Source organism: Hydra viridissima, unplaced genomic scaffold (assembly GCF_058129835.1).
Source record: "Hydra viridissima isolate aposymbiotic clone 2 unplaced genomic scaffold, HvirCarnegie_v1 scaffold_2, whole genome shotgun sequence".
Lineage (NCBI taxonomy): Eukaryota > Metazoa > Cnidaria > Hydrozoa > Anthoathecata > Hydridae > Hydra > Hydra viridissima.
The window spans coordinates 684,607-695,159 of record NW_028324301.1 but is presented as its reverse complement, the minus strand read 5'-3'; the positions used below and the strand labels follow the sequence as shown (position 1 = coordinate 695,159).

At 29.6% G+C, this 10,553-nt stretch overlaps 1 protein-coding gene and 1 pseudogene across 2 annotated transcripts; both read left to right on the top strand.

Annotated features, from left to right (window-relative positions):
* Positions 1 to 5,325: 5,325 nt before the first annotated feature.
* Positions 5,326 to 6,085, top strand: LOC149891458 (uncharacterized; annotated as a pseudogene).
* Positions 6,086 to 7,776: 1,691 nt separating this feature from the next.
* LOC149891457 (uncharacterized) lies at positions 7,777 to 10,014 on the top strand. Of its 2 annotated transcripts, XM_090079039.1 has the most exons (3): positions 7,788 to 7,922; positions 8,184 to 8,391; positions 9,401 to 10,014. In XM_090079039.1, the coding sequence occupies exons 2-3, from the start codon at positions 8,192 to 8,194 to the stop codon at positions 9,567 to 9,569; spliced, it is 369 nt and encodes a 122-aa protein (XP_089935165.1). In that variant the 5' UTR covers positions 7,788 to 7,922; positions 8,184 to 8,191; the 3' UTR covers positions 9,570 to 10,014. The 2 variants fall into 2 exon arrangements, 1 of the variants encoding a protein (XP_089935165.1); XR_016449871.1 differs by lacking the exon at positions 8,184 to 8,391 and having other exon boundaries at positions 7,777 to 7,922.
* Positions 10,015 to 10,553: the final 539 nt, after the last annotated feature.

Below are 10,553 nucleotides of genomic sequence, written 5' to 3'. Positions count from 1 at the left end.
AAATCTTGCATAACTTCACAACTTCTTTTCATTTCTAATGAAACTAGATGGATGTTCAGTGCTGCAGGATTGGGTCTGTTTATTTCTTTTTAAACTGGACTAATGCCTGATGCTGAAAAAACACTAATGATAATAACTGTCGTTGATACTTTTATCCTTGTTTTTCCAGAAACTTCTGCTATGTCATAGATTGAGTTTTTAATTTTTGTAATGTGTGGGGTAAGATTGTTATATTAATGACATGGTTCTCTGATGTTCAATCAATAAAGTCAATTGACATATGTGTTTTATGATTATCGAGGATTAACGGTATAGGGTTCGCCTTAGATGATGTAACACTTTTAATAAAATGATTAAACCACTCCTTAAAGGTTAACTTCACCATCCATGCAAAATTGTTGGTAGCGCCAATAGAAGCAGGAATTAAATTTTTCATAAAGAAATCTTTAAAATGGACGCATGGAAATATGTAGTATAGTACTAATAATGACCCACTTGTATTTATTGCATTACAAAGATGCAAAGATGCATTCCAAGGATACAAATTGTTATTAAGATGCTCTTCTTAAGATTCTCACTTTGATCTCAAAATAATCTGTAATTTGTCCCTTCAGTTCTCTTCTTGTTTTTCTGTATTATTTTCTGGACTAAATGTATAACACTTGTAACAGATAAATTTGTCCAACTTGATCTTTTGATTTTCGTTAAGAGCTTGAGCATGATTCAAAGCATTTGTTCAAAAGTTGTTTAGCTCTGAAAGCAGCTGTGTTCCATAGAATCCAACTTTGTTCCAAAATTTGAAAATGCTCCTCAGTATACAAACTCATAAAAAGAGTGTTTGGTTGAGAATTGGAGGTCGAATTAACTGACCTTAATATCTTTAAAATCGTTCAATATTTAAATTTTTTTTTAAAGAAAATTTTAAGTTATTATAATAGAATTTATTATTTGTAATAGAAAAAATTAATCCACAAAATTTCGTAAAATCTGAAAACTTTGGTTCAATTTTCAAAAAATATTTCGCCGACTCGATGTGAGTTAGCCATAGTGATACAAACTAATACCCCATTCACACCAACAAAACCGAGTTTTAATATCACTCGCTTTTAAAACGGTGTTTTATTTAGCTTCCGTTTTTTTAAACTCATTTATTTGAACAAGGACGTATTAATAGATGGACGTTCAACGTAGGGTTCGGACTATTGTAATTGTAATGAAAACAATAACAGTAACAATAATTATTGTTATTGTATTAACTTAATTTAGAAACAATAACAATACTTGTGATTTACAACTATTGTAATTCTGTAATACAATAACAATAAATATTGTATTGCAATTCATCTTTATAAAACAATAACAATATCTGAAAAAAAAATGTATTGTAATGACCCACTACAATAACAATAAATATTGTATTGCAATTCATCTTTATAAAACAATAACAATATCTGAAAAAAAAATGTATTGTAATGATCCACTACAATAACAATAAATATTGTATTGTAATTCGTCTTTGTCATACTGTAACAATATATTGTTATTGTAATAAAAAAAATTATTTTATTGTCAAAACTTAATAAATGTTTTAATAGTCTAGTTGCCGAATATATACCCTTGTAACCTGGAAATAGGGTACAACTAATATTTAATGATTGATTCTATTTTACTGAAACATAATGGGAGGGGGAAGGGGTGCCAGAATGGTACATTGGGCAAATTTAAATATTAAAAATCAACGTTAACGGGATCAAAAAAAAGGAAATCATCATTTTTCTGCAAATGAAAGGGATTCGGCAGACCTAAGACAGCGATTCAACATAAAATACATCCTGAGATAGGTAAAATAGATAATAAAAATGAAGTGAATAGTTTTCTTTAAGTTTAAAAATTACAGAATATTTTACAATAATAGGCCGGGTGAATAAAAATGAGCAATTGCTTTTACTCAGTAATTGCTCAATTTTACGTGAATAAAAACTTAAGAAAAGTTGTTGAAGTTTTTATTCACGTAAAGCTGACCAATTACTGAGCAAAAGCAATTGCTCATTTTTATTCACCCGGCCCAATAAACTACAGAATGTTCGTCAAATTGCCCACAAATGCAAAGTCCAGTTACTTTCGCGTTCGGCGCGTATAAATATTCCCAGTGGATACAGAACGTAAAAAAGACACCTTTTAAATTCTTTTGAACGATTTGGACGTCTTTTCAACGTTCAAAAGACATCTTCTTTAGGTCCCGTGCCTACTGGGATAACACAATGAAAACTGGCTTTATTAAACAGTCGTTGCAATGTTTTGATGCTCTACTATTACTTGCTGTTTTTTTTCAGATGAATATTTAAAGAATCAAAATCACTTATGTCTTTAGAGAACAAAAGTGAAATTAGTTCTTCCACGATCATACGTAATACTCTAATACTGTGTGGAAACGTCTTTCCAGCCAACATAGCTCCAACACCTGCAATCGCAATTTTCAATACACCTTCCAGAACATGACATTAATGTACAAACACATTCAACAATTGCTGGATGTTGTTCAACTGTTCAACGAGAAATTTCCCGGAAAAAAATAATGAGACAAAGGAAACGATTATCCCGGAATAAAGTTATAAATCGGGACATAAATTTTTTCTCGGAATTTAAAAACTGTGTCCCGGATAATTACGAAACGTTACGAGACAGATCAATTATATTCATTAGATATCTAACTCGCACTTTCGCAGTGAAGAAAATGTTTTGCTAACCAAGTTTGTTTTGCCAGCCAGAAATGACGCACAGTGACTCAAAACAACAAAAAAAAATGCCAATAAACCCCTCACAATTTTTTGGTAAATATAGTGCCCTTTTTTAAATAATATTACATTAGAATGATCATTTATTTAAAAAGTAAAAACAGTTTTTTCATAAAACTTATATTTTATATTTTACGGTCAAAAGAAGTTAAAAATTTTAATATTATTTTCAAACAAGTCTAAAAAATGAGAGATTTTTATTTAGTAAAAATGGAGAACTTTTAATCTAAATTAAAGTCTATATTTACTTTTAAGATAATCTTTTAACTTTATATATTTTTTGAAGAAATACAAATGTCAATTTGTAATTGAATTGCGTGAAGAAACTATTTACGGCGGATTTGATTGACGTAGTTTATTTGATATGTTGTAAATATAGTTTAAGCGGTTTATTTTATGAGCATATTTGAGATTCTTTGTATAGTATAAATTGAAGGAAAACTTTTTGTAAAGGGAATTTTAAGGAGAAGAGAAAATGTAGAGCTGAAACGTTGTGTTCGCTGCGAGAAAACAACACAATTAATCCATAAAAACCTTGTCTTCCGCCATTTTTTTAACAGTGGTTTAATATATCAAAATAAATGAAAATGGCGGAAAACAAGGTTTTTATGGACTCATTGACATTTATATTTCTTGAATTTGAGTTTTTTACTTGTATGACTTGTTTCAACATATGAAATATAGTTTCAAGAAACATATTTTTGTCATCATATGCTACTCAGAAATTTGTTAAAATGTTTTTATTTGAATAATGATTTACTATTCAAGAAGTGCTAGATATATGAAATAGCATTACTTAACAACTTCAGTATTTCCTGTAATATACAAGTAACATTATTTACTTAAAAATTATAGAGAACGTAATGTGATAATTGTCAAAGAAGTAATAACATAAAATGTTAAACAGTGTAAAGTGAAAAATGATATAAAGTACTCAAAAATGTTTCTGATATATATTAATGATTTTAAAAACAACAAAAACAAAAAGATTAGATCTTATCCCGAATATACGTGAATTAGGAGTGGATAAACTACGATTTTGGAAGGATTTACTTAACGAAATCAAATAAAACTGAAGAAATTAGCAAGGAGAACATAAATTAATGCTACTTTAGATAGATTTATTTCAAAAGTGAAGAAAAAAACTAAAACAATGTGGTAGAAATTATGATTCTTTTATAGAAAAAGAATACCATGGCTTCAAGAAAATCTTATGACCAATAAAAGAAGCCATTTTGTTTCCAAAAAACCCCATAAACAATGGCTGGTCCTTTGAGAGCAAAGGAAAAGAGAAAAGATAAAAGAACTAGATATTGAACATCATGCTCTATTGTTAGTCTCTGCAAGAATTACACTTTTTAAAAAAGTCAAATGTTTTATAGATCAAAAAAGTTAAAGACACTTTGGATAACTTTTCCCCTAAATATGAGTGTAAACAAACTCTTGCATTAGAAGTGAATACTGACCTCAGCGGTAAACAATATTAAATGGTTAGAAACGTAGCCCTTGGACACATATTTATCCCCTTCTTCCAATATATTTCAATATATTTTTCCCTCTAATTTCAGTTGCATTAATTTTTATAAAGCTGTGTTTATATAGTATAACAATATCAATAATAGCAGCTGAAATAAATAATGGTAATTGTGCCAGAAATTCATTATTTAAATTTCACATTAAGGATTAACTAGTATGTCTCGTTATGTCTCGTTATGTCCCGTTAAAAAGATGTAAATTCCGGGAAATTGTAAAGCTGCTATTCTGTCCGGGACATCTCGTCTCGTCTCGGTATCGTCCCGGATTTCGAGTGAATATTGAAAATTGTCTCGATATTTATCGCTAATCGGGACAAAGATTTTAGGATCGTCTCGTCTCGTCTCGATTTAAAAAAATAACGAGACGCAGACCCTTATTGTATTGTAAAAAGAGTATACCAAAACTTATATAGAATTTCATTAATTATATTAGTTGTAATTTATATAATATATTATTAACTAAAATCTTCTTAAATACTTTGTGGTTCATTCTCGGGTACAACCGATTTTACCCGATTCAAAAAATATTTTATGTTGAATTGCTATCTACTTAGTATTTACACAATAAACGTTTAATTAACTAAAATTTTAAACTTTGATAAGTCTAAAATTGTATTTTAACTTTAATTTTAGACTGCCTAATTCTATCCAGCCGACTAGTACAAATTAGGTTTTTTATTGTTTTATAGTCATGGTTTTTTATTACGTAATAAATAATTCTTCCGCGGAAGAATTGACACAGTCCGTGTCCAATGTTAAAGCGTGTCAATGTTAAAGCGTGTCAATATAAAAGCGTGACAAGTTAAACTTTCTGAGTTGCCTAAGTCAAAAGAAAATTTCAATTTTTGAAAGATTCTTAATCAAATGCAGTAAAAAGGTTAGTTTTATGATTGCAGGTCAAATGGAGGCCACTGCAGCGCACTTGAAACCAAAAAAATTTGTTTAAAGGACCACTCCATAAAATTCAAAGCTTTGTCAAGACACGCTGGAATAGTATGTTTTTTTGCTTGAAGTCAATTTTAGATGCGAAGCCTATTCTTTTGTACATACAAAGAAAAGGAAAGAAAAATGAATTCCCTGTCAAGCAGAATACCTGGTGGAGAGAAATTCCTGATGAATCCATTTTTGAAATCTGGCAGAAAGTTTTGCCCTTGATGAAAAGGCTTAAAGGCGCAATCAACACCTTGTCTGTTGAAGACAAGCCATCAATTCATGAAGTCATTCCCGTAGTGTTCAACTTGCACAAAATCTTCTCTGACAGCATGACAGAAGAAAACACAGAAGATATGAATAACTACTGTGCAGCTGTTTTGTCTAAGCTTGAAGAAAAGTTTAAGAATCATGGCTGCGATGAGAAAGCTTTTGCTGAAGCCAACTTTTTAGATTCACGTTACCGTGGTGTGGTTCTACGTCGATTCTCCCTGGCATTATTCGAAAAGGTCAAACGAGAAATTATCAATGAACATTCTTCCTACGAAGAATGGACCTCTGCAACACGCCCAGAGGTTTTTAGGAGTTTTCCCGTAAAAGCGATCCCCTTTATGAAGCCTGCAGAGATGAAGAAAAAGCAACAGACCAATGGTTGGAGCTGAAGAGAAACCTCTTATTTTAATGGAGTGGGAAGTTTTTTCAAAAGTCAAAGTGCCAAAAGATACTGATGTCTTTTGCTGGTGGAAACAAAATGAATTTCGATTTCCAAATTGTTTACAGCCGCTCGAAATATCATATTTTGATACAAAGTATCAAGAAGAGTAAAAATGCTGAAATAATGTTATTCAGGTCAACTTGAAGGTCCATCTAAGTCTGATCATGAACAGTTCCATGTCTGCTGCCTCCTCGAGCAGAACCTCAACTTCAGTTAAGCGCAATGCATCTCATAGCCAATTTGAAGAAATTGATTCAGAAGATGATGAAGATCAACTTAATCAGGTCTCCAGTGGTTCAAGTCAGAGTTTTGATGATAATGATGATTACACATCACCCTGAATTCAAACAAAGGCAAAAACATCTAATAGTCTTATTCTTATACCAAAATCTTATAAACACAACTCATTCCAGTATAACTTTTAGCAATTAAAATCTTTGTAAGAAAAAGTATGAGATATTTGGAAAAATAATGAATATGAAGATATTGTTAAAAATAGTACGGTTAACATTTTGTTTTATTTTCAGGCCTTAAACGCATCAAGAAAAATCTCCTTTTGGCTCTTCGTTTCGTCATCATTAATTTTTTTGTTGGTTCTTCAACATTTCAAGACATTAACATTTATATTTAAGAAGAATATTATGTTTAACTGTTTGTGTTACTAAAGTTAATTTTCGTATATATTTTAAGTTCCTTTGCAGTATTAAAATCAAGAGGAAAAAATAAAAGGGTTGAATAAAATAATTTATGAAAGTTATTTTTCATAATAGTAAGGCTATCATCAGACAGGCAATATTTTGCGGCCATTTAGAGCATAGAAATACATAACAAGATAGGCGATGCGAAATCTAAATATGTAAAAAATAAAATTTGCAATATGTTGCAAATCCGTAAATAAATAAAGAATAGCAAAAATAATAGTAAGTTCGTCAGAGATGAATATAAATACGTTAAAATACGTCAGCTTTTCTACTATAATGTAAAGTAATACACTACAAAAGTTATTGTAATTGTTTTCATCAAAACAATACAATAGTTATTGTAATTTTATTTCATTAAAACAATACAATACAATAGTTCTCGAATTTTGTTGTATTGTTAGAAAAAAAACAATACAATACTTATTGTAATTGTTTTTCATCACAGCAATACAATACCAAAATAAATTTTTTTTATTGTTTCTGTAATATTGCAATACAATATTATTGTATTGTAATGTGTAATTGTATTTAATTTTTACAATTACAATTACAATAGTCCTAACCCTAGTTCAACGCATTGTTATAGATCAAAGGTGCCGCCAATTAGCCAAAAACTATGCGTGTTACCGTCAATTTTCTAAATTCATGATTCAGATACTCCGACTTCTACTCGTCAAATTTCCGTCAAAAAACCTTCCTCAGTAAACCCATTATAATTATGCATTTACTGAAGCTTATGGTTATAAAAGACAAAAAAATTAATCAAGAATAGTTCACATATCTGAAAAAGGTTGATTTGAGCTATGAACTTTGCTTAATAAAAATTTAGCTGTGTTTAAACTTTGACGTCTAAAACTAGGCTTTTGCAAAAAGGCTATGTTTGGTTTACTAGAATGGATAGAGTAAAGTGAAACAAATTTTCCTTATTAAATTGAACCTGCTATGATATAGTTTAAAGGTCGAAAAAGATATTTTTAATGCTCTTTTCACCCCATTCTCAGATTATGCTTCCCACTTTAAGGTTAAAATCAGAGAGTATTTCTTATTTTTGACGGAAATGTCGAACTTTTTTGCCTCGCTTTTTTTTTTCTCTTGAATTTGTGATTTTTTTTTTTCGTGAACGACCTATGTAAAAAATTTCTTACTTTCGATACCTAAACTGCATTTTGTCTAAAGGTATTATAACTAAAAGCATCTTAAAGTTCATAAAATACTATTCGTTTCAGGAGTTGGAAAGATATATAAAGTATGTATTTTTAATGAGCATTTTTGTTTAAGCATTTTTAAACTGTCATGTAGAGCTACTTTAAGTTATAATGATCTTATTTTTTTAATTATTACTGTTGTTACTAATAGTAACAATAGAAATAATAAAAATGATAAGACCATACTTTTAGTTGCATATTCTTGAGCCTTCTAAAAGTGATGTATAGCCTTATTTTTAACCTTTTCTAAATATTATATCAAAAGAAGTAATCTTATATTCATATTTATTATCTCATTACAGGATAAATAATGAGTCTTCATGAGGAATATTTAAAACATTTATGTAGAAAGTGTGGCTGCATAATAAAGCAGGATAGTCACTATCAAATAAAACCTGTTGTTATCTATAAACAAGCAATTCTTAGCTTTTACAAGCTGGATACAACCTCAGACTATCAAAAAGTTCATCCTGAATATTTATGCAAATCATGTTATATGGTCTTATACAGGTTAGATTTAAAATCAAAAAAAGGCTTTGAAGTTGAGAGGAATGATAAATTCTTCACTTTTTCTGAACACACAAAAACCTGTTATGTATGTAACACACTCACAAGAGTTGGAAGAAATAAAAAAGTACATGCGATAAGTATTCATCAACATTTAAAAGCATTTGCATCAAAACATGGTTTTCACTGTTACAATGAAAATAAGAAAAATTATTTTGTAATAGTTAAAATCAATAGTTATCGCCAATCAAATGGCATGTGGAGACTAATTGTTTTAAATCGTGAAGTGCCATTATCCATTAACATTAACAAATCTCTTCCAGATCAACTAAATCTTCAATCTGCTAATATTATATTCTCCAACATTTCATGCATAAACATCTGTAAATATAATAATGACTTCCACTATCTTTTTTTCTAATCAGAAATAAATTTTCTGATTTTAAAAATTTCCGAAGCACATCAAATGAGGATGTTGGAATAATTGAAACGAGAGAAGGTAATACAGTTGAAAACTTTAAAGTTATTAGACATAAAGGTTGTTCATTAATATGTTTAGAAGTCTGTTGTGATTTTAGTACCATCTACCATACTAACTTGGCTATAATGGAACCCAGGTTAAGGAGAAATGTCAATCATCTATTAACTTTAACTAGCCATTTTTTAACTGTGTACATTTTCTTACACCAGTATATTGTAAAAAATGTAATAAAGACAACTTGCATTCTTCTATATGGAAGTTTAATAGTACATTACAACAATTTACAGTTTTGAATAATTTCTAAAATCAAAATTAAGAGTTATTACAATATTTTCATAATCTGGGAGTATTAGCAAATATAAATTAGCACCCGTTTAGGCGTTAAGCTCCACAACATGTGAGTATAAGCACACCTTTAGTGGCAATGTAACATTTCTTTTCATGCTTTTTAAAATTCGATTCTCTAAGATATTTATTGTAACATTTCAGACAGGTAAATTTAGTTATTAAGCGTTTTTCTGTTTTTTTCAGCATTTTGGTTTCTTCTGCAATCAGCTTCTCTGTAGGAATTGCTGGTGGTATGAGCTCCAATTCAAAATCCTCTGATAACAATTCCGCCAACTCTTCAAGATCTATCTCAATAAAATCATCCACAACTAATTCAATTTGGTTATCAATATTTTCAAGCAAAAAAGAATAATCTTGATTAATAGCAAAGTTTTCTGTCATACTCATTTTATGTATCGATGCTCAGTAAAATACTTTTAAAAATATTTTTATTGGATAGTCGAGAGCATCTTTTTCCGACGTCGAAAAAAATAAAAATACTCCCCGGTTTCGCAATTATCACCTATTGTTTCGCTTTTGTTATCTAAACAAAGAGTAACACGCATATCTTTTTTATGAAACAATGCGTTGAACGTCCATCTATTAATACGTCCTTGATTTGAATCATGGTTTTAAAAAGCAGTGTGAACGGAAAAATGCGTCACAAGTTTAAATAACCACGAATAAAACAAGTTTTATTTTTGGTGTAAATGGGCATCAGTTTTTCGCGTTACGTTATTTTCTCTCGGGAAATTTTTTTTTTTTTTTTTTTTTTCTTTATTTTTCATCGGGAAAAAAGAAATTAACTGGAGCACAAATTGCGTTTTTTTTTTGGCATGAAATCGTGTTTTGAATAAAATCGATTACTCGAAACTCCTATTTCCAGACTTGTTTTACATTGATTAGTCGATTTCCGTTATTTGGCAAGTGTTTCGTTTAAATTAAGTCAGTATAAAAAATCTGATTATATAGAATAAGTTCAGATTTTTGATATCGAAAAAATTCGATTAAAAGCGATTTAAAGGAAACAGTTGGCTTTACATCAATTCACGTAATCGGTAAACGGTTTAATTAAAAACTTTGGTGTTAATTCATTAATGACAAATCACCGGTTACAAAAAAATCAATACTTTGAAATTAAAACTTAAGAAACCTTTACACTTTGCATTCATACAATCGTTACAATTTGAATTAATATATATTACGTTTTTCCTATTATAATATAATAAATATTGGATCGATATATAGATGAAAAGTATGAGTATAAAAAGTATTCCCACCACCCCCCACCACCCACCCACCTCATACCGCGCTTGAATAAACATAATAAAAAGTTAAAGTTCAAACGTAAGCCCAG

What these genes read in the sequence shown, in the direction of transcription:
- LOC149891457 (XM_090079039.1), top strand. Translation starts at nt 8,192, where the DNA reads ATGAGTCTTCATGAGGAATATTTAAAACATTTATGTAGAAAGTGTGGC. An exon ending in TGTTATATGGTCTTATACAG is followed by an intron (nt 8,392 to 9,400) that starts GTTAGATTTAAA and finishes TGTTTTTTTCAG; the next exon opens with CATTTTGGTTTCTTCTGCAA.